Consider the following 25,075-nt stretch of genomic DNA (forward strand, 5'->3'; position numbering starts at 1 on the left):
GTGGTAGTTTGAGTACCCTTTCTTTTCTTTAATCTGGCTTTTGTCCTTTCTCGACAGGCACTGAGCTTTAGTCTAACATTTTTATTATGTATGAATAATAGACAGTGCACATCGAGGTTGTGTAGATGTAATTTTGTTAAATGCACATCGTGGTAGATTTAAAACTGAGGGATTTATTTTGTCATTCATAAAGTTGTAATACAGTCTGGAGAAACTATTTGTTAAAGATAGCATCTACTTAACCTCCTTATTTATTTCTTGTAAGAGAAGGTTAGTTCCACAATAAATACATGGAGAAATAAGTAGATAGGGGAATTTATCTTAGAAATAAGATCCCTGTCATGGTTTTGAAATACGAAATGCGTGAAGACCCGTCAAAGAGATATACGGACATGATATTTTTTGCAGTGCATTTCAAGGTATTTAGTTATATATGTCATTCTCTAGTAAGAGTCAGCAGTGATCAAATGATACAGCGATTTCAAAGTCAGCCTGTGTTCACTGTGCAGACAGTGGCTCCTCACATGTGGAGCAGGAAGAAGGAAACTGGCAGTTTGCTGTTAACGAATGAAGCCCTTTAAACATGCTATGCCATTACTTAAAGATTCGTTCGTTTGTTTCTTACATATTTTACACGCATAGCATTGCTTTGTAAATATATGTAGTAAAGGAAAGCTGTTGATTTATGACTGGATTCCCAGCATTTATGGGGTTTCATTGATTTGTTACATCTAAGATCAAATTGGAAGGGTCAGTTCTTTATCGTTTAAGATTCTTTGCCTCTTCTGACAGAACTGTAGGAATTGATATCATGGCTAATGACTGTGTGAAAGTATGCCTTTCCTATGCCCTGTACTGATAATGTGAGACTTAGCCATTAGTTTCTGTGTTTTTCTCCTTGGTCTCTGCTTTCTGGTATAATGCTTTCAGCGTTCTAAAATTGTGTAATTTTAATTTTGACTCTTAAGAAGCATGTTCTCTTATTTGATTGTTCATTATCCTGAATTAATTTGTTGAACACAATTGTTCTCAGTGATACTTAAGACTTAATTTCATCAGAAACAGGAAGTAAATTTTAGAGATGAATTCATAACTGCAAGTGGAATGGGGTAGAAGAGGTATGGGTTTGCTCATGGTTCTCCGTCTTTACCTCTTTCTGGAAGATTTAAAACTGAAGGAGAAATTTGAAATATTTTCTTAAAGATATATTGGACTCTTGTTTTTCAGTTTGTTTTTGTACAGGAGAAACTTGTGTTTTTTCTTTCTCAGTCTCATTTTAGAACAATATGTAGTTGTAATGCTTAATTTTGTTTACCATCTAAGTTCTTCGCAGGCCTGACCTTGCTTCACTACTGAGATCAGAAGAGATAGAATGTGTTTGGGCTAGTGTGGCTGCAGACTTGTTTTTGTCAAAAAAAAAAACAAAAAAAAAAAAAAACAAAAAAAAACCTTATGTACCCGTGTCACCAACCCAGAGGGACTTTTCATTCAGTAGCCATTTTGGGGGGTCGTGGGGTCTCCTTTCATCCCCAAGGAGCATGGTGATGCATGGCTCCAGGCTGCTCTCAGGAGTCACTGCTGGAACCGCACAGCCGCCCTCCTGGCAGACAGCAGAGCTTGTCTGAGTGCTTGAGTATGGATAGCATTTCATTTAGCCTTTGCTCTGACAGCCCATGCCCTGGATAAGTGGTGTAGGCCTGTACAGGTGAAATCTATTCTCACTTTTGCCTCAGGGGTGACTGGACTGTAACAGAATTTTTCAAACCCGTTGGGCCCAACCGCAAAGCAGAGAATAAATGGCTGAAGTGCCAGGCCTCGACAGAAAAATCAATGCCTGGTTATACAGACATGACAGAGCCAGCCTGCAGTTCCCTTTGCAGAGGCCGTGTGGTCCGCACTTGAGGGTTACCACATACGGTCTCTGGGCTCATCGATGTGAGTGTGCAGCTCGAATTTACGTTGTTTTCTCTCCTTCATGCAGGAAATTTACATGCCACTTATGTGATAGAAGTTTCACAGAGAAGTGGGCCTTGAACAACCACATGAAACTCCACACAGGAGAAAAGCCTTTTAAGTGCACCTGGCCCACATGTCACTACTCATTCCTCACGGCCTCGGCGATGAAAGACCACTACAGGACGCACACAGGTGTGCCACACCCCTTGTAAATCAGGGACTGGGCAGGGGACGGCTACATGTGCATTGGCGTTCTTGATAGCAGCCCGTGTTAAACGTGACTTCCTTGCAGAGGTCATGGTAATTGCATTTGAAATTAAGGTAGTGGTGATTGCATATGAAATGGTTTGCATTCTTCCCTCCGCAGTTGGTCAGAGTGTCTTTAATGTGAAAATTTAGTGTGTGTATGTGTGCATGTCTTCACGCAGCTCAGGTTTAGATCTGACAGCTCATTTCTGATGTTTGTGTTCAAAGTCAGTTTCTTAGCCGTGACCTTCATCACTGGCATATTATGTTTTTAAAGGAACTGGTCTTCTGTTTCACTATAGATATAAGCTAAATCCCTAATGTTTAAACACACTGAATCTTAGTTTTATGTACCCTTCCCTAACTATGGGCAGTGTAATATCTCCTTCAAGAAAGAATCATGTCATACCCTAGAGTTCTTAAAATGCAGAGGCTAATCAGAATTGAATTACTAGATGTCTTCAGAAAACTGTTTTTCGAAGTGCACATTCACATAAAGTTTTCACGTTAATAACAACCACATGTAATGTAACTTAGCCATCTTGAGATTCAGTGGAGTATGGTCTGAGGTTACATATCCCATCATGCCCTGTGGCCAGGTGCTTAGTTTGTGACAAACTTTTGATAGTCTTCGTACAGTGGGCCCAGTACTCATGGTGTCTCTTGTGTGAGTGCTCACCCCCATCACTATGGGACACCGTCAACTACTTAGTGTTTTTGTGGCCTGCTTTCTCTTTGCCCTACTCAGAATAGATTCCCTGTAGGAGAAGAAGAATAAAGTTTAATCAGCATTCAGAAATGTTCTTCTGATTGTTGTGAATCCTGTATTATTGTTAGAAATTATAGGTTGAAAGTTCTCCTGAAGCAGTCTGTGGGAAGCCCAGGCCTCCTTAGCTTCCTTGACAAGGGTGTTGACGATTTAAGGTCTCCAGCCTGCCCTGAGAGATCACTTATATCGAACAGCAGATGAAAAGCCAGTGCAGATGTAATTTATCGTCGGCGTTTCCTTCTAAAGAATAATTGTGGAGACTTGGCTGGATCAATACTATGGATTTTTGTTGTTAGGTCTTGTAGTCTGCACCATAATGAGAGATAGGGGACAGTGGCTGTTTTCTATTAGAAAATAAAGGATTGCTTCCGTGGCTTTCTATGTTTGAATGCAAAATGGCACATTTGAAACTATTTCAGGTTGTTATTAAAAGAAGTCTTCCATTAAATCTCTGTTATCATTTAAATATGACATGTAAAACGAACCCCTTCTTGGTTGGGTAAAATATCTCATTGAGAAATTCCTTAATTTCTTTTCTCAAAAAAAAAAAAAAACTCTTGGCCCACTGTTCATCAGTTACCCCCCTCCACTTTCCCCCCTTAAAAAAAAAGCAAGTAAAAATTGAATTTGAAAACAAATCAAGCCACCAAGGTAAATATGACATACAACACACCTGAGACTACCACCTTAGATAAAATCCACACATGGAAAAAATCAAGGTCACAAATGTATCCAGAATGAAATCATCTGGAAAATGAATAATTTCACCTTTTCATGTGCGTATACCATAGATTAGGACAGGGGGGAAACTTTATTATGTGCAGCATGAACGCATGGAGAGAATGGTAAATTCTGTATTTTCTCCTGTGCTTATTAACACATTTATTTTGTAAAAGAGAAACAGGTCACAAGGTTTCATAGACAGAAGAATGGTAGCTTGCTTGTCTGGAACGGGGGATGCTCACTGCTCACGAGCCATTGCCCTTCCCCTTCATAGCATGCATGTGCATGTGTGCACACGGCAAACCGCATTTCTCCACTGTAGTCCTCATGCCTCTGCATGTGTGAGGACAGCTGTTCTCGGCCCGCACACGCAGAACTGCCTGCAGAGCTGGGGAGAGGACATTGGAGAGAGTTGTTTTGCCACCACATTTAAAAAATGCTAATATTTAGAAACAAATTGGTATTTTAGTTTAAAAAGGGGCACTTCAGTGTTATTTAGTTGATAACACAGCAAGTTAAAAAGATTTATATTTTAAATTGATTAAATAATTAGATGAGTGATTATAATTGAACTTTATTCTTCACAGCCCATCTACTCTATCTTTTCTATACTGGTTAAGGGCTTCTTCATGTTTTTCCTTTAAGTTAGGAAAACTAGAAACACTCTTAAGTGAAGGGTTACTCTTTTTATTGCTACAGCTATTTTCTTTTGTTTTGTTTTTTTTTAACCTTAGAAATACAGTCAGTGTTTGCAAACGGATTGCCAACTAAATTTTTTGTGAAACCCCAAATATGGAGTAAAGCAGGCCTATTATGGGAAACTTGTCACTATAAAGTCTGAAAGACTAAAGTCAATAAAGATGGATACAAATGATTTACTTTATTCCTGGAAAAGTCTTTTATAATTTCATTAATTTCCCCAAAGTCTGCATTTGTATTGTTTTGCCTTCCTTGTGAGTCTTATGGGATGAATTGTCTAGCTAGCCAGCACTGGCTGGCCAAATTGCTGCAGTAGAATGATATATAGTACTTATAGCCTATAGGTCAAGAAAGCAGCATGTGTAAAATGCTCAGAAAATAGCCGTTTGCACAGTTAGCCAGCCCACATCTGCTAAATACGCCTTTGATTCCGCAGAAGTTTCCAGGCCAGAGCTATCACTGGAATATGGGGGTAGGAATTGTTATAGGTGATTTTTACCAATCCTTGGACTTTTTTTTTATGCCATAAAATTCAGGAAACACAAACAGCATTGAGTATCTCCTGGTAATGTGAGTTTGATTTTCTTTGGATCCCCAGTCTATTCAAAGAAACCATTTAATTCAAATTATTAAGTATAAGGTGATTAAAGAAGATCCTGATGGAATCAGGTAAAACCAATTCAGTGTTCTTAGGTTATTAAAAAATTCAATATATTTTATTTAAACAGTTATATATACTGTATATTAACTATTCCAAGCAATCTTTACTCAGCTCAGAAAGGCCAGATGTATGGGAATTGTAAAAAATCAGGATATGCATAAAAACTGTTGAAGTGCATAAAGCAGCCCCATCTGGAAGACATCTACCAGAAATGAAGTTGTACAAAGCCATTCCATTGATAATAAAGCTAATTTTTATGGGTCTGACAAGTATGTAATTATGTTCAGTGGTGCTTTTCAGATTTTATCACAGTCAATAAACCGCAGTAGTAATTTCATTCCCATTTGACATATTTACATGGAAACATTTGATTGGAGGAATTAGTAACCCTGAAAGCCTTGATAGATATGTTTTAATGATCTGTGACCTCCACAGTCCCTCATCTGTTTATTGTTGCAACAGGCGAGAAGTCGTTTCTCTGTGACCTCTGCGGCTTTGCCGGTGGGACCCGACACGCCCTCACCAAACACCGCCGGCAGCACACAGGTCAGTACTGAGTCTGCTCCTGGCTTCTCTCTGTAGACACGAGGCAAGGTGTTAGATACCCAAGCACCATTAGCCTCATAGCTTGCTTCCTCTTTATTCTAGGTTTTTGCAAATGAAAATTTCTATAGGCATCACATACAAACACAGGGTATGTAGAAGTTAGATTCTCTCTTGTTATCCTCTTAAAGGGATATACAAATGACTACCTGTATATGTATGGCTTCAGATATCCTCATGAGCTTCATCTTAAGTGGGTAAAAACAACCAAGTTACCCAAGGCCAGATATTTGAGGCTATTTGATATCTGTCTGCAAAACTGTATCTTAGCCTTCTGCTTGTGTCCCGGAGAGCTCATGTCGGGCCCTCTCCTACTGCCCATTGCTCACTTGCTCATTCCCCTCTGTCTGTCTGCCTGCCCCTGTATTTATCAGTCAGCCTGTAGGTCAGTGTGATGGGGATTTGGTGCTGTCGCGGTTATTCTCTTGGTTCAGACACAACAGGAGAGATAAACGTGGACATGGAGGGTAGCCTGGCCATGATGCTCCTTCCCATGATTCAGAGTTTGACAGTCCTGTGGTGGGAAAACCCTCGGCTCACCTCTTACTGAGGAGAGAGCCCTCTGAGGGTGTGGCCCCTGGATGAACTCCATCTGTGCTCCAGCAGATGGCCTCATACCGTGCACACCTCAGCATCTCTAACCGGACTTAGGAGGTTATTTTAAAAAACAAAAGACATAAAGTTGGAGGAAGACTTGTTGGGGTGCTGTGTGGGAATCAGGGTGAAGCCAAGAGTATATACAACCCTACCTCTCATTATGTGAATGAAATTATTGGGAACAAAGAAGAGAATTTAAGTACATTACTTATGACCATTTGGATTCTTGAAATGCCATGCTATACAGATACAGGCAGCTTCATTACTCAATATAATATTTCCAGGATCAATGGAAATGAATCCCACTCTTTGCTCTTTGCTTTTAAATCTTGAGTTTATCAGGATGAAATTTCTATAGGGATAAAAACCATTAAGATGAGGGTAAATTTTCGAATTTTAGCAGGTTGAAAACACATGTCCATTCATTGTAAAATTCCTATGTAAGGATTCTCTGTAAGGTAGACTGTGTGGATGCCACGTGGGTTCATACGGCAAATGGAGAGAGAGTTGAATATTTGTGCAGAAACCATGCAGCTATAAGATTTTTTGTTCATGTTTTCAGCTTATTGATAACTGAAAGTTTTGATTTACATGGCATTTTTGCCTTCCTGTTCGATCCTGTGTGGCTACAGGGGAGAACAGGCCTCCTTGTGCTACCCCTCCAGTGGTAGTCTTCCCCTTTGCCCTGCAGTGGAGGCAGTAATGCTGCGATCACAGACGTCCAGGTGATGGATCGATCAGGAAGCCTACATCGAGCTGGCACAACTTTATATTTTATGTCAGGTCCAGAGGCTCCTTATTACTTTGCTATTAACTTTATACCATATAGGACAATGTCTCAGAGACAGAGGTATCTGTCTTTCTGGCAGTTATCTGCCTCTGTGGCACAAATCAAACATGATTCTTTAATACCAAAGTCAGTTCTTAAAAGACTTGGCCCCCACAAACCACTCAGTCCAACTCAGTCTAGGCACTTAGCTTTTATGTCGGACTTAAAATGTTTAAGCAACACACACTTTTTTCCCCAGGGCTAGACCTGATGGTACATTTGAAATCTGTATTTCTTTGATGTGCCTGTCTTTGACATGGTTTACCTTTTTACCACAGTGTCCAGGCAAATTACAAGCGGTTCAGAAAGGGATAGGTACCCAAAGTGTTCCACATGGCGTAAATAATTCCTGACTGAAATGCAGGCTGTCTAGGGAGCTGACACAAAACATCTTCCATTCCGAGATTTACTTTTTTCACCTGTCAGAGACCCTTGATTCAAGGGCACCGGCACCAATCCTCACGTGCAGTTGGAGAGACCCAGCCAGCTTAATAACCACCAGTCCACCCTAAGGAATGGAAGTGTGATTTCCAGTCTGACAGATGGCTGACACACAACAAGCTGTCCCGGTGTCCCTGTTCCTCCTTTGCTATCAGGAAGGCCTACGAGGCGAAGCGTTTCTTACTGGGTGTTTTGAGTGAGATCAGTGCTTGTAAAGGAAAGCACTTATGAAATGAAACAACAGCCCAGTAGGGAAAGTTGTATTGCACAGGGGAAGACTGATGAGTACAGTTACAAGAGCAGCAGAAATTCTCCTTGTTCTGCCCCTTTAGTTTGCAGTTCTGTTTATAGACTGGTCTATTGGTGCCTTTTGACTCCACCACCCAAGCTGGGACTTCAGTGTTGTCTGAGGTTTAGACTGGTGTGTGTCTTAAGTCATGTTGACTTATACATTGAATTATATCATTAAATAATTACTATAATAACTCAGGTTACCATATTTGAATAAAGTGTAGCTTATATAAGTTGGCATGTACCCTCTCATCAGATGTGTCTGGCCTGTCTCTTTTCCTTAGCATTTTTTTTTTTTGATTTTTTTGAGATAGAGTTTCTCTGTGTAGCCCTGGCTGTCCTGAAATTCACTCTGTAGGCTAGGCTGGCCTCAAACTTAGAGATCCGCTTGCCTCTGCTTCCCAAATGCTGTGGTTAAAGGTGTGCACCACCAGCACCTGGCTTCTTCTTAGTATTTCTATGCATAATATTATTTGCATAAAGTTTGTTGTATATATGCCTGCAAGCTTATATATAATTCAAAACAACTTACTATTACCCAGTTTAATCTGTGTCAAGGCAAATATGAAATAGAAATCTCTAATTTACCAATAGAATGCTAGCTTAATGTAAACTCTAAATTATTAGACTAAGAAATTTTAAAGGCATTTTATAAATATGTAGATTTTAACTTTTAAGTATCACCAGAAATTTCATGAAGGCGTAAATGAAAGAACCTACATTAATTAGATTTGTAAAGCTTATGTTGAACTTCCAAACCAAGAAAATTAACTTCAAATTCTTTAGCTCTTTAATTTGTGCACAAACCTAGTAAGGTCTGTGGTAGCACCTTTCCTCCTTCCATGTGCCTGCCATATGAATGGTGGGTCATGTGACCATGTCTCCCAAGGCCAAGAGATGTCTAAGTGAAAGCAGTCTACAAGTTCATAAGCTGCCTAGGTGAGGAAGAACTGGCACACAGCTGTGAATATCCACAATGATCAAGTACAGCTTTTTCCATAATTTAGGTTCATTATGTGGGTAGCAAAAGCTTTCTATGCCTCTGCCTTGGGTCTTGTTATTATTTGGCATATATGTGCACAAACAAGAAAATTGAGTCCATTCTGTATAGGCTGCATGTCAGTTAAGTTTTAAACATGGCATCCTACTCAGGAGTCTCAGGAAGATGTACAAAACTGGAAGACTAGAACCACTTATTTTTGTAATTAGGTGAGACCCAAATGAGTAAAGTGCCATGGACACCATCGGAAGGCCTATTGTTGCTAAGACGTAGGCTTTGCCTTGTTAAGCCCTGCAGATTCATTTGGTAAATCAGTAAAACTAACTCGGAATTCTTGTAAAAATGCAGAAATCTGAACTAGTCAAACAGGGTTGAGAAGGGACAGAGCTCCCGTAGTCAGAGCGCTCAAGTAGACATATTTGTCAGTGGAGCAAACTATACACCTACATCTGTGCTATCAGCTGATTGTTATCAGGAAATCAAGTAGTTTATACCATTCAGCATGTAATATTGGATTAATTGGTTATATTTAGTAAAATGAGCTTTAAGGCACTATTTTTCTCTCTGTGCTAAGATTTTGATGTCTGGCATGCATTTTATGCTTCTAGCACATTTCAATTCAAAGAACAAAGTTGTATCCAAAGTATATAATCTATAGTTCTGATAAAAGTTGTACTTAAAAAACTAGGTTCACATTTCTAAGCTATTCCAACCATGATAAAACATTTTTCAATGGCTGGGTTGTATTAAGTTTCAAATTGAATTTATGTTAATTGAAATTAATTAGCCTTGGGTCAGTTGTTCAGCAGCCAGTGTAGCAAGTGAAATGGGAAACTGTCTGAGTGTGGAAGAGCGGGTAGAGGGGGGCACCTGTCGTCCCGGGCCAGCCCGAGGCTCCGCTTTTGTCCATCCTGGCCCTATCTTTACAGGGTTTATTCACACATCTTAGCATGGGATTAACATTGCATTGTTTGTTTGTTTGTTTGTTTTGTTGAGGCTTCAAACCTTTTATCCCATAATTATAATTCTTCTTACTTCTAACACTAATTAGAGTAATGACCTCATTTCGTTTTTCTTCATAAATATTGCTAGGAATTTATTATTTTCCATCTTAAATTCAACTGTATGATTGGCCATGTTTTAACCTCACTGAGATTTTTGCAATGACTAACGTAGCATGGTTTATAAAATTATTCCAGAGTCCTGGCCTATACTTATAACCTAGAGTCCTGTTTGTACACTGTGCTATATACTTTCCTAATGGCCAATTGTATGTCAGTAATGTCCTTTAGCTTTCACAGACCCTGAATTCCTGTACTCCATCGAATATTATCTGTAGTATTTTATAGATAGAAACTTTTTGTATGTTAATACTAAGCTTAGTCTCTTCATGACCAATTATAATTCATGTATATACATTTCTTGTTACAGGAGAAAAGCCTTTCAAATGTGACGAATGTAACTTTGCCTCTACAACCCAATCACACTTGACTCGTCATAAGCGTGTACACACTGGAGAGAAGCCCTACAGGTGCCCGTGGTGTGACTACAGGTAATGAGGTCAGAGGTGCCGCCATAGTCAGCTGGGGCCTGGCAGAACTCAGTCCTGATCTGCTTTAGTGGACTTGATGGGCGATACCTGTTAGGCAAGGTCTGTAATTCCTGATCTCAGTGAAGTTTTCAAAAACAGACATTTTCAAAACAGTCTTAGCTTCCTTGTAGGTGAGAAGGCGGGGATGGATTTCCTTAGTGAGCCCAGTTTCTTCCAGTGGAGCACCTCCTTCATTAGCCTCCAGACTCTCCTTACAGTTGGCCAGCTACACTGATGCCTTATAGCACAGCCCTTCCTTATCTACATGGGGAGTTATGTGTTGTGTGTCATATGTAAACTTCTGTTTTTGAGCTCTTAGTGCTTAGGATTTTACAATCCTTTCTTTGCCCGTGTTTTGAGTGTTTATTTCATTGCTTGCGTTAGGGTGTGTCACCAGCAATTAACTGTTCCACACGCTGTATGGTAAGACCTTGACTTTGAGCAAAAGCTTTGTGTGGCAGTGGCGATGATGTTAGAAGTGCTGTCTGCCTTTTACAGTGTTACTCCACCACTAGCGATGGAGTCTTCAGAAACAGTTCTAACAATGACTGCAGACCTGGACCCAGTCCCTAACCTCAGCTGTGCAGGAAGAGGTGTTTCAGTGTCGGTTTACATGGTGTATATTCCAAGAGGAGGTGGCAGTTGCTTTTTGGTGCAGTCTACTACCTGGGGTCTGTGTCAGCTGAGAGATAGGTGCTAGCAAGGTGCGTGGAGAGAGAAGCACGGTGACAGTGGAATGGGAAATGGAGCTTGTTGAGCCAGGTCAAGCTGCCAAGAACAGGAACATGAGCTTGACCTCTTCTGCTGTCTGTGATAGTAGACTGTAGGCATCTCAGTGGTACCAGTGTTAGTGAGGGCATCTGTGATGTGACGGACTGTAGGTATCTGAGTGGAACCAGTGTTAGCCAAGGGATTCGCCCTTTGGCTGAAGCTTTCTACTCTGACTGCCACACCCCACCTACACCATGACATAGAAATTCAAGTCTCCTTCTGTTGAGTATTAGAATATGTGTATTGAACATGTAGATTTCCTCAAAAAGCAGATTTTTGTATGACTGTGGAGGTAACCTGTGCATTTGGCTAATATATTCCTACAATCTCTATTATCATCCACGTTATTGCATTAATTTTTATGTGAAAGGTCATTGAATAGAACAGAGATATTACAGATATATTTCATTCATTAATTATTTATTCATTCAACATTTTATTGGCTCTGTCTACACATAACACCAGTGTGGAGTTTCTGGGAAGTTGGGGGAAATGGTGATCATGTTAGAGATATCCCTAGAAATTCCCGTCTCCTGGTACGTGTGGGGTCTGGTAAGAACATTTTACAGCCTTTTTACCTTACCTGTAAAGGAAAAACACAGAAAATGATAAAATCTTCCTATTATACCTTTCTTTTGAACTAAAAGCCTAGTTTATACCCTCTACATAAGGCTTTTGTTCTTACTTTTGAGGAAGAATTTGTTTCTTTCGGTGTAAGTTTTCACTCTCACTTTCACATGCTTTGTATTTGTAGCTCCTTTCTGTGCGGCCGTCCTTCCCTGGAGCTATGGTTTCACATTATTTTAGTGGTAGAGGTGTTTCAAATAAGACAATGTACAAACCTCCGTATAAATTCATAGAAGTGGTACTTTTCGTAGCAAACAGGTTCAGATCTGTAATGTTTACTCACTATAGCTTAATAGACAGCATGGCTCGACAAAGCTTAATGTGGGGAGCTGATAGGGCCATTGCTTGCTCACTACCAGCACGCAGGTTGAGTCTGCTGTGGCCTCCTCACAGCAGAGGGCTCAGCACACACTTTGTGCTGCAGTCAGAACTCCTCAGCTCTTAGGGCAGCTGCGTCTTTATTCATGGGAGACTAATTACTAATGAACTGTCTTATAGGGTCCTTGTGGGCAAAAGTGTTACACCGTGAGGTTGTCCATAGGGTCCTTGTGGACAGTAGTTACACACAGTGAGGTTGTCCATAGGGTCCTTGTGGGCAGAAGTGGCACACAGTGAGGTTGTCCATAGGGTCCTTGTGGACAGCAGTTACACACAGTGAGGTTGTCCATAGGGTCCTTGTGGACAGTAGTTACACACACCGTGCAACCTCTGGTTGTGCCTGGAACTACTCAGTGTATGTTCCTTGAAAGGCTTGAAGTTGAACGTCGGAGAAATACAAATAAAAGGTATTTCAAGCTGCTACGTGGACAAGATTTGGGAAGAAGAAACTGAAATACAGTGGGGCAAATGGAAGGCATGCTATAGGGTAGGGGGGCTGTCTAGAGGGCACAGATGTCCTAGCTCCCCTGGCTGGCACTTGTTCTCACGCTCAGGCCTTGTGCATACATATGCTCAGACATACACATACACACGTGTACACACATATACTCAGATGCATTCAGACACATGCACACCATATATTCAGGCACACATACGCTAGTAAATAAATACATCTTTTTTGAAAAGATTATACTATTTACAACAGAACCCAGGGTCCCAGATATCTAGACCTTGCTTTACAAGACAATCTAAAACAAATGCTATAAGTGACATAAAACATTGTTCTTACATTATTTAACATCAAGCCAAGGGCTTTGGGCATGTTAGGAAAACTTTCCATCACACAATTTTATTCTCAGCTATGAAACATTTTTTTAAAAAATAATGTACAAGTAAGTCATGATACATAATGCCATTTTCATGAATGGGAAGCCAGTTTATTAATAATCTTCAGAATAAATTATATATTAAATGTTTCCAATTGTTTTCGACTATTGAATTTGGTAGGGTGACCATAAATTTTTTTTTAATATTTATTTATTTATTTATTATGTATACAATATTCTGTCTGTATGTATGTCTGCAGGCCAGAAGAGGGCACCAGACCTCATTCCAGATGGTTGTGAGCCACCATATGGTTGCCGGGAATTGAACTCAGGACCTTTGGAAGAGCAGGCAATGCTCTTAACCACTGAGCCATCTCTCCAGCCCCCCATAAAATTTTTATATGAAATTTATTTTATTTTATACAGTTAGAGTGGCCCTAACTGGAGTGGTGTAGCCTCACACTGGATTTTATTCTTTTACTACCAAATATATCTTTATACACTACACACACACACCATAACAGAGTTAAAACTAGAAAAACACAAATTATCCCATGCTTTTTTCAGACCCAGGCCAGCTGGCCTTGGTGAGTTCCTGAAAGAACATCCCCATTGTCTCAGTGTGTGGTGGGGAAGAGACAGAAATCTTTAATAAATAAATAAATATATAAAATAAAATAATACAAAAAAAAAAGAAAAACACGAATTATTTTTTTTCTTAAGTATATATGAAGGGAGCCCAGAAGGACCAATACAATCAAGGCTAAGGCTTCTTAAGCTTTTTCCACACGTAACCACCTTTGCCCGAGGAAATAGTACTGAGTTCGGAATGTATGTGTATATAAAATTGGTATACAGATCAGTTTTTACTGGTAATAAATATTAAAAGACATTTTAAATAAATTTTTGTTCTACTCATATTTCTATATTAATATCAACCGAAAGATGTGCCTTTTTATTTTTACATATGTAAACATGTTGCTTGGATGGTATTACTGCATGGGGAGTCCCCAGTGTTTTTCAGAATTGGTCATACTCTGATTTTATAAACTTCAACATTCATAGCGCCACTTTGCACAAATATATGGTGCAGAGTGGAAAATAGTCTTCAGGCCCATTTTAGAAAGTATTGGAATTTTTCCCAACCCAAAATTCATTTAACATTTTAATTAAATTTTAATCAGTAATTCTAACAGCTGTTTCAAAAATCAAACTTTCTAACACTATATAAGGCAAAGATACACTAAATTTAATATTTTCATATCAAGGACTAATAATAGGAAAATACTAAGTTTTTTTATAATTAGACCATTGTGTTTAAATGATAGTTAAAAAATTGTATGGACAGTAAAATACTCTGTATAAACATACAACAGTCTTGAATTCAGCATGAGGCATTTGAAATATTTTGTTGCCTGAAGCAAAAAAAGACAAGTGGAGTACTAAGCATGCCTTTTCTGTGCTCAGCAACATGGTCACAATGATGTCATGAGATGTCACTTGGCCAATTATTGCCAGAAATGCCTGTGCTCCACTGTGAGTTATCAGGTGTTCAGAAGCCTTTTACCATTATCAAACTTATGGCCCCTCCCCCCACACCACAGATTCACTAATTCCACAGTCTAAGAAGCGGGGGCCTCACAAAGCCTGGCATGTATGGTTACATAGGAGACCCCAATGCTTGTTTTCCCATTCATTTCTGCATTTGAACAAGACCTCAGATTTTGTTTCATCTTTCAGTCAGAGACTGATGTTCAGAGTATTAACTACAGCTTCCATGTCCTACATATTTACAGTGTGTTGAAATCTTGTTGATAATCTGTGTCAAGATTGAATCTTAAGAACTTCTTACAGTACGTAATTTCTAATTCCAAAATCAATTATCTTATAATTGCTGAGACACTTTGTAGTTTCAGAATGCCTCCTTGAAGATTACTCTCCTTAACACAGCTGCAGTGCCTGTATTATCCCAGGACACACTGGCTTATAATGATGAGTATGTATAGTCTTTTGTACTTGCATATTATTTTGTATTTTCTATCATATATGTCATTTTATTTCATACCTACGCTACTTTCAGAGTCTGTGCTAAATATTCTTACTTCAAAGTCTTGTCATATGCTCCTGACTTTTTAGAATAATGTTTGAGATTTTAGGATGAGGGCTTTTGACAATACTAGTGCAAAGTCTGTCATTTGAATCTTATGTATTATCATCATCACGCTTTTGTAGACTCATGATACTGTATGCAAAGACATATTTCCATATACTTCTGATCTTTGGTTTGAAGGAATGTTGGACCTGTTGCTAAGGTTAAGGTCATACATGTGTCCCTGTGCCGTCTCCTACAGGAGCACCCCGGTTCTCAGCAGCCTGTGTGCCTGCTGGCGCTGTCCTGTTGGCCTTGTGAGGCTCTGTGTTCAAGGGCAGACAGCTTCTCAGCAATGCCACACTGCCTGTGCATTAACAGCCAGGGCACTGCTGTCCACTGAGTCTCTAGTCAAGTATTTCCTGTCCTTGGTAAAGGTTGGTTTTTGTCTGTTATGTAAAACCTTTGTATGATTTTATTTTCTGAAAGTAAATGGTTTGAAGCTTTTTTTATTCATGCAAAAGCTTTAGCTTTTTGTGCTGTGGTTACCTTTTACTAGTGAACTATTTTATAAATATTGGAAGAGTTGGCAGATATATTAAGCCACGAATGAACTGTAGAAATTTGAACAGATTTTTCTATTATCTTAATGAGAAAAAAAAGCAGAACATGATAGCCTTGCTATCCACAGACCTCCTCATGGTACATTTCTCTGTGTGATGGACATAATGATTACGGCGGGATGCTGACGTAGTCCCTAAAAAGATGCATATGTTTATCTTTTCCTCCACAATATCTTATTGCTAAGCTGTTTAAATACTTTTCATTTATACATTCTATATGCAAAACTGTCCCTGTCCTCTGTTCTTCTTTGCCAGTATTAGCTATTATTTTCAAGGAAGTTAACCATCATTAGAAATTGAAATATTATTTAAATTGTATTTGAAAATATATTTCTCATTTTATAAATTGAACATTAGCACACCAATAGTACTAGTTAAAATTATTCATGAAAAATACCAGTGCAGATTTGTTTACAAAAGAATTTTATAATTGGTGTTTTGAACCTGGGGCTATTTTTCAAGTTTGCATTATTAATTTAGGCAATGACATCTCATTCTATTTAGATGTAAACATGGACCCCTTTCAGTTGCTTTTCCTGTCTAAAATATCCAGAAGTCTAATCCATTACACATCAGTGTATTCCATCATAACTTCATAACTTTTCAGCATTAATTACCACACATTATAATTTCAAAGCCTAAATTTAGACACATAGCACACAGTCCTACTGTATTATTTATGTAGCAAGTTCTTAGATTTGTTTTTACACAAAAGTGGAACAGTCTTAGAATTTTTCTTCCTTTCTTTCCTTCTGTTATGTATTGTCTTCAATACAGACAGCCCAGCCTATCCTGTGGCATAGTATAGCTTTGGAGATTTGGGACTCTCCGAGCAGTCTGTATTCCACTTATTATATTGGATATGTATGTATGTGTATATATATATATATATATAATATATATATTGCAGTGGCTACCACTGAGTTTTTTTTCCCTTGGTTGGTTGGTTGGTTGTTTTGCTGAAGCTTACCTTCCTGTTTGATTCTCTTTTGTTTCTCTAAGATTTGTGTAGGAGATATGAGCAGATAGTAATCTAAATACTACAAGTAGCAAGAGGAAGCCTAAGGACTTTAAGTCTCATTTATTAAATTGCAGAAAACAAATTCAAAGCTATTTTATTATGTACCTGTTATTGAACTTGAAATATCCTCATTGTTTCATTTTCCTCAAAATTTCCCTGTCTCAGCTCCACTAAACTTACCTGTGCCTTCTTCTCTGAAATAGTTCTAAGTGTTTAACTTTATGCATAGAGTTTTTTTTAATTCACAACATGAACATATTCCCCAATAGAATAATTGTATCTCAAGAAGCTAGGCAATGAATTTTACAATATCCACCTCACATCAAGGACTCACCAGTTTTTGTTAAACTCCGGGAGTTATGTTCCACGTTTGGTCTTCTTGTCTGATGGCTATTCTGGAGATGTGGTTAGCACATTAGTTTCTTGTCTCTTTCCTGTGTGAGGAAGATGTGAAGGACAGTTCATGGACCATCCTCACTAAAGGCTGCATCTCCAGTAGCAGCTCTCTCTACAGCATTCTGGGTCCTCTGTCCTTGCTTGTCGGGCTCTGCTCAGCTTTCCCAGCAGGCATTGGGCCCAGTGCAAGGGCTTGGCTGCTGTTGAGCATGTTTCAGATCTGTGTCCACACTACAGACTTTTGGGGATGAATATTTTTAACGTAGTAGAATTTTGTCTTACCTTTAATTGTAATTTGATGTGTATGGGAAGTTTTAAGATACTTCGCCAAATCCTTGGAGTTGTGATTCTTCTATTTGAAATTTTATTTTAGTTTCTGAAATATACAATTCTGTGTCAATTACAAAAAATGTTTTTAGGTCATAGATGATGATATTTAGGGGCAGGGTCACACATAATTAAACATAAGACAAACGTTCATTGGCACTGTGTCGTTGCAAGTCCAGCATATAGCAGGATTCATTGTTCTTGTCTGGGATTTGTTTCTGCAACACCTGAGTTAGGAGACAACGTCCACAGGGGGTAATTTTCTCCTTTTGGATTGTCTCTTGGGAGAGTTCCTATTTTCCTTCCCATGGCTTCCTGTGCTTCTCGGATTTGCCCTGAATAGTAAGAGAGGGAAAAAATGGTTTTAGAGAAGAGAAAGATGAAATGAGATGTGTGGAATGAATCGAGCAATTTCTTTTTGAATAACTCTGAGTAGTATTAAATATTTTTGTTTAATTTTATCAAATTACAAAAGCCATAAAATTATAAAATGAAAGTAATCTGGCATTAATATTAGACACTGTTTATATTTAAAGCTACTTATCTAGTTCACTAATTAAAAATAGTGTCTCCCATTGAGATCACAAGAAACTTAGAGTCAGAGTTTTTGGTCATGAGTGATCCTCTGTGCTGCCCTGCTGCGCTGCTTTCCTGCTGGGTGGCTCAGACTCTGACGACAGAGCCGTACACACGATTGGGAAAGCCTGGACACCTGGTTGGCATCATAGTTGTGGGTAGTATTTTAAGATAATGATGAGTGCAAGGCTTCCTTCAGTCTCTGGATCTCTTCTAGAAAACATGCATCCGTTAGACCTGTGTGTGGTTCTCCCTGCAGGCAGATTGCCCTTGCCTGCTTGCCTCCTGCACACAGGTCAGCCTGTGTGCTGAGTAGGTACAGTTAAGTGTTCCAGCAGTTGTCTGAGTGGTAGTTTCATGGGGGTACAAGTTTCTGGTAAGTGTCAGTAGAATTTTCGAAGGTGTTCTTCCACAGAAAATGTGTGCATGATTTTCTGCACCCAGGAATGGTCGTGAAGGTTGTTAAGTGTTCTCTCAAATGTGTCTCTCGTTTATGGAAAGTGAGCTCATCCAGTGGGAAACGTTTCTGCTCGTCCCCACCCATCTCGTCCATCCTAGTGCTTCGTTTTTGTGATTTTGCTTTGTCGTCTTCATACACAGCCTGTCTCGTTCATACGTCTCTGTCTTTGCTATAGCACACAAACCTGTAGACTTTGAATTATTGTATCACCCTGGCAGGCTATATGCCGTTTCAGCCCATTATTTTCCATGAAATTTATTTAAAATTGATACTATTATTTCAAAATTGTAATGAATGGTAATGAGTAATATATGGAATCATATAGTAGATTCCTTAGCATTAAGAATTTGCAAGTTGTTTTTTTCTCTTTAAGTGAAGACGGTCTTCCTTGCCACCTTTTGTTTATCAGCACAGGTGAGCGGTTGTGCTAACTGATGCAAATAACGCAGCACTGAGATCACAGATTAATTAGAAGAGCCATTGCCAACACAAAGTGACCATACACTCCCTCTGCTATCTCTTAAAGTAGAATCCAGATAAACATGTTTATTTAACCTGCTGTTGTTGAATCCCAATTTCAGTCATTAATAGAGGGCCAAAGCTATCTTTGGGGATGGTCTTTCTACAAGGAATTACTATGGACAATCCCTGGGGTGGTAGTTAGATATATCTGTATGTATTGTGATAGGAAGAAAGGCCTTAGAGATGAAAAAAATAGAAAATATTTTTGGGGCAATAGTCTCTTGCATAATAACTTATTCCTCAGACACCAGGGTTATTATCACACAACAAAACACTTTCCCATGTAACTGTCTCTAGACCCAGCAGTTGGAAAAAAAGTTCATGCCACAAAGCTTGTTAGGCACACACTTGTAACTCCACGGAGGAGCTGATGGCAATCAATAGAGTATTGTATGTATCGTCACCCTGGCATTCAAAAAACAGTGACTTTGCTGTGTCTTAAAAATTGATGAGGTTTTTTTTTAGGTGATTCTGAATGCTAGGACTCCAGCTGCACCATTCTGTTTTCATCTCCTTTGTTTCAGCCTATTCTGAAATAGTATCTCTCTGGGACCTACAGAAGTATCATGGAAAAAGAATCTTTGAATGTTTAGAAAATGGTGGTGGAGTCCTTTTCTGAGGCGGGGCTATGTCGGGGTCCTCTCTTTCCTCTTGGCAGTTTCTGTAGCAGCCTGTCTTCCGTGGATTGGCCTTCTTCTGTAGAACAAGATAATGAAGTATGTGGACATGTGTTCTTTTCCTTAAGAACTTCTGTATAAAGGCAGTGCCTTGTCTTCTGCATATATTAGAGCTCTTTTTTATTAGAAGAACACAGCACCAAGTCTTTGTTGGCTTTTCAATGCTTACATTATTTTTTTATTCTGTTTGTAAAAATGGTCCAGACTCAAAACCAGCCCAATACTATCATTTATTGTATTGCCAGCTCCAAATGAGACATAGTTTAAATGAGCTAGAATTTGCTCTTCCATAACTAATATGTCACCTGGTATTTTTCCTACAATATTAATCTTTCCTCTACCTTGGTAAACTCGATTTTTTATTGTCTATGACTCTGGCTTGGCTCTGGCTAGAGGCCTCTGTCTTGCACTCTGCCCTTCGTTGTGTTTGGATACAGTTTTCACTGTGTGGTTTGGAATGTGTGCTGATTAACTTTTCATGGTCTTTTCTCCAATGTTTTATTTCTTCAGTCTTAAGTTGTAACTTTAAACAAATATGAAAAATTCCATAAAACAAATTAGGATTTTCCCATTGGGAGAAAATGTGGTACATGTTGAAAGCTTATACTTCAATAATGTAATTTGTCTCTTGGATTAAAGTATTTGAAATAAAATATGAAAGACATTTTAACTCGGGAAATTTATTTTGCTATTCCAAATGCAGAATGTTAGTTTGTTTTTGTTTTCTTTTTAAGATTCCGTCATGGAATATTCCTAAAGTGTACCATTTTTTCAATTGTAAGTTGTCTTCTCTCTCCAAGAATCCCGTGTTGTAAGACATAGAGAAGTATGTTGTAGGAGAAGTACTGAACACTATCACTGACTGTGCTGGAGAGGACACCATGGCTTAAATGGCAGTGATGGCCAGGGAATATGTGGGCCAGTCAATGATATACTCAGTCCCTGTTATGAAGTATCTAGTGGGCTACAAAAATGAATCAGAGGGAAATAACAGAAGATGGGAGATCATTTTAAATACCATTGCAAAGGTGTGGGCAGAAAATGAGGCCAGGTTAGGAGCCAGTATGAAGTTTTGTACATTCCCACCTGATGAATGAATGGAGACAGGCAGCAGACAAAGACATTGTCCTTGATGCATTCGGCAGAGTGCCTCCATAAGTGATGGCATCTATAGGACGCTCCCTTCTGGAGAGGAAATGTCCTTTAGGAATGTGGCAGGACGTGTGATCCAGGGCACCCTGCTTTTCTGATATTCAGGAGATCCATGTGAATACATGTCAGTGCTCATCAGTGTGGAACCTGGTAGCAGTAATGCCAATAAAATTGTTCTTAGAATGTATGGGGGTCCAAATAATCCGAGAGACAGCTAGACAGTGCATGTGTGATTGAGAGGTAGTCTGGGGGCCAGAAAGGGACCTCCAGGAGCGAGAGGCCCTGGCAAGAAGTAGTCATGCAGGAAACGGAGGCTGTTTCTGAGGTTCTAGGTGTTGAGGATGGCCAGCTTCAGTCCAGTCAGAACAGAGAACAGCTCAGGGAAAACAGGACAAGAATGCGTGGGCAGGAGCAGCCAGGACCCTTGGACGACAGCTGCTCTGGCCACACTTTGGAACTGGACATTATGTGCTTTTAGTTGCCTTTTGAGCAGCCTATGTAATGGGATACACACAACACCAAATTTGATACTGTTACAGCCAAAGTTATACACAGACACTAGACCTAGATGGAGTCACGGTCCTGTGGTGTCTTCCCATTGTGCCCACATTGAGAACCCATTCTCTGTAGCCTTCCTTGCATCTATCTATACAGAAGGCTAAACTGACCTTAATTTGTTTAAAACTTGCTGGCTGCTACCAAACAGTTCTGTATGATCGTTTAATGAAACACTCATTAAACGTAGTTTTAAAATAGGACATCTTTCTTGTTCTAAGTAATTCCTGCTAATATCTAACATCAGTAAATCTAATAGAACACTCGAATGACGTCACCAGCCAAGGGCGGTATACTGAGTTGTTTGTTGTAAAGACACTGGACTTTTTCATACATTCCCAACCTGTTCCGTTTGCTTTTTTAACCTACCTTTTGCTTGCCTTTTCCCAAGCAATTCCTGGAACATCAGAAAATGTCTTCATCAATGAGAAGCATATTTTTTTCTGTAATATGTTATGATAAAACTTCTTTTGAAAATTATTTTTAAATTGGCCCTGGCTTCTTCAAACTGCCAGATTTCTAGGCACATAAAATGTGACTGGGGTCTGCCATACCAAGAGAGATGTAATAAGGATCTTCTGGACATTGGAGTTAGTGACTGTATAATATGGAAAGAGAAGCAGATGTATCACTCCTCGGGGTGAGGCAGGGACATGATTTGTTTTCATGACTTAGGGTGTATTATAACTGCCGAGTGTTGGTGTCAGTTGTATTAAAGCACTAAAAAGTGGAAATAAGTAATGTATATCACCCCACAGGCCGACACTGGATGTGTGCATTCAGCCACATGTTGTCTGCCTTTCCTTTGCTTCTGTTACAACTTCTGCCATTTTGTCCTGTTATAAATATGATCAGTACAAGGCTGTAATGGCTGGACATGGGCTCTAAGCTTATTTCATATCGAGTTACAAGCTTAAATCTCAAAGGCCCATTTCCTTGTGCCCATTGAGAGGTTCTGTGTTGTACACCTCTGCGCACATGTGTAGTGCCCGTTCTGTAATCACAAACAAAGGTGGTAGAAACAGTGTAGTTCCCCAGAAGGGGCTACACTCTGGCACTCTTGCTGTGTTTTATTAAAATGGCCGCAAAAGCAAGCCTCCGTTTTCTTGGTGAGCGCAGCCTTCCTGAAAAGTGGCCTGAAGAACCAGAAGGGTGGTGGCTGTGCTTGTGTCTTTGGGAGTCACCTCAGACTCGGGAAACTGTGTGCTCACATCTGCCTGAGAAATATGTGGCCCAAATCAGCACATATATATTTTTAATTACATGTTCCTTCCAATTAATGATTTCTGTTTGGTCTTTGAAAAATGATGTTATGAATGTAATGATTATGCTATCCAAATCTTCCTGAGTTATATGTCTGTACTTGTTTTTAACTACATATGCACACGTATTTTATTACTTTTCTTGCATCTTTTTTTAACAAAACAATCTTTTAAAACAGTGTATCTCTGGTGTAAAAGAGAGTCCAAACAAGAGTTCAGTTTTATTTTAAGGTCTCTTTCTTTGGAGTTTAAAAGTGGAATATATGTTTTCTTTAGCTGTAAAAGCACAATCAAGGCAACATGATAAGTGAGTCAGTGTTGGAAAAGTAAAACTAATTTTGCCTTCACTCACATGAGCTATAGAAGGAGGAAGCTTTATTGTCCCTGGGAAGGTGATAAGGCAGAGTAATTGTATATTATACTGTCCGGGAACATCTGCCTGAGACTGTTGGAGCAATTCATCTATCATGGGCGATGCTGCATGTTTTGTCTTTCTGCTTTAACCCGTCCCCACTGCTGGCCCGCGCGGAGGTTTTGATAGGGCCTGTGCCTGGGCCGGGGCTCACATTAATCAGTCCCCTTGTTCAACACTCCAGCTGACATAATTACAACCTGCGCACAGCAGTTATTCAAGTCGAGTCCTTGTCACTCGTGGTGCGAAACTACACAGCTCAGATCCCGGAGGAGATTGCCTTATCACACAGAACAAGGGCTCGCAGGAGTCGGAGAGAATAGAAATGGGAAAATGTCTTCCGGGAGTACTATATATTCCTTTAAAATAAGACATTTGAGAGACTTACAAGGGACAAAGGGAAGCATTGTGTGCAGGGGTTGAAATGAACCAGTTATTATTTTTAAATGGATTACAGAGTGCATTTTTGTGTAACTGGTCATAGATTATTAGATAAACTCAGTGGTTCTGGTCATTACTGATTCTTTCTATTACTTTTTTCTACTTCAGAGCTAATCACTTAACTTTAGAATTGTAAAAAGATTCCATCTTCTTTAGAAAAAAATATTAAAATGGTAGATTATTCATTTTGAATTTAATATTTGACAAGAATGTTTTCATAAGCCACAGAGTTGAAAGTAGAAGGTTCCTTCAACTGCCTTCCCACTGCTAAGTAAGTTCCCTGTTTGGTGGCTATTCGCTGCAAGTATCTGAAAACAGCTGGAGTGGAGGTGGGGGCTTTACCCCTGGCAGCTCCCGGTGTCCCTCCTTTCAGCCCTGTGAGTAGTCTCTGATTCCTGATGGCAGTTCCATCCCCACCACAGAGCTCCTGTAGGTCTATGGGTGGGAGATGGTTTATGTGACCAGGCCTGCCTGCTGTCCCCTGAACTCTGCTTTTCTGCCTGGATGCCCCAGTTGCTCTTTGACCTGTAGTTATTTTTCCTTACACATCTCTAAACTGACCTAAATAAAGCTATGCTCGGGCCAGACTATCAAAGATTCTAGGGAATAAAATATTCAGCTCAATACAATTTTTACTTATTTTGCCTTTAAGTTTGTAAAACTGTGTGAATTAGATTGTTGCCATAGATAATTGTTTATTCACATGTATGTATGTATGTATGTATGTATGTATATGTGTATGAATTACTTGAATTGGAAAGTAAGTAATTTGTTTTAGGTAGTTTATTTCAGGCTAAAGTTGTGGTGGATTGTTTATGTAGTTCATGTGCATTTTGGTGGCAGTTGTCTGTTTCTTTGTTCTAGTGGTGACAGACAGAACCCAGGGCTTTACACATGCTGCATAAGTGACCCCCCCCACACCAGCTACAGTTATAGCCCAGCTCATAAACTCTTTATAAACAGAGAAACGGAATGACAAACCTCTAAAAGAGCTGATAGCAGGCATGCAGCATGGAGGCCCACAGTTCTGTCAACGGGAGCAAGATAACAGTGGAAGGAACGTCTCAGCGCCAGTGGCACCGAGGCCTTACATTAGTGAGGGACGCAGTGGAGACTCAAGCCACGTCTCTGCCTTAAGAAAATGTCATCATGGTTAGGTTAGTGGGGAAGACATTCTGCATGCCATAACCCTTTTCCCCCTTTCTGACACATGGTGATCCGCAGCTTGAAGTCTTTGCACTCCTGTCGTGACCAACTATGTAGTATGTCTCACAGACGGCAGGCTCTTTGACCACGTAGGTCCTTTCACCAAAGCCCCACAGGCATCGAGCTGAGGCCGACTCCTCCGAAGGACACCCTCCACTATCTGCACAGTTATTTCAGGCATCTGGAATGGTGATGTGGCATCCGTGCACCCCACCCAACATCTGAGCTTCATTTTCTGGACACGTGTGCCTACCTTGTTGGCTTGAGTTGGATGAAAATCTAGTCGTCTCTTTCACACCTAGTATTGATTTTGATCTCTACTTTACTGATGATACATCATGAATTAG

General features: G+C 39.6%; 1 protein-coding gene across 1 annotated transcript in view; it reads left to right on the plus strand.

The window, feature by feature from the left end:
* The window catches only part of Znf407 (zinc finger protein 407), a 209,998-nt gene that overhangs the window by 74,177 nt on the left and 110,746 nt on the right, over positions 1 to 25,075 (plus strand). Inside the window, exons 2-4 of the mRNA XM_050165042.1 lie at positions 1,982 to 2,148; positions 5,517 to 5,600; positions 10,247 to 10,367. Of these exons, the coding sequence (XP_050020999.1) occupies positions 1,982 to 2,148; positions 5,517 to 5,600; positions 10,247 to 10,367 (372 nt within the window). The remainder of the gene's footprint in view (positions 1 to 1,981; positions 2,149 to 5,516; positions 5,601 to 10,246; positions 10,368 to 25,075) is intronic.

Source organism: Alexandromys fortis, unplaced genomic scaffold (genome assembly GCF_014885135.2).
Source record: "Alexandromys fortis isolate MF-2015 unplaced genomic scaffold, M_Fortis_MF-2015_v1.1 scaffold_160, whole genome shotgun sequence".
NCBI lineage: Eukaryota > Metazoa > Chordata > Mammalia > Rodentia > Cricetidae > Alexandromys > Alexandromys fortis.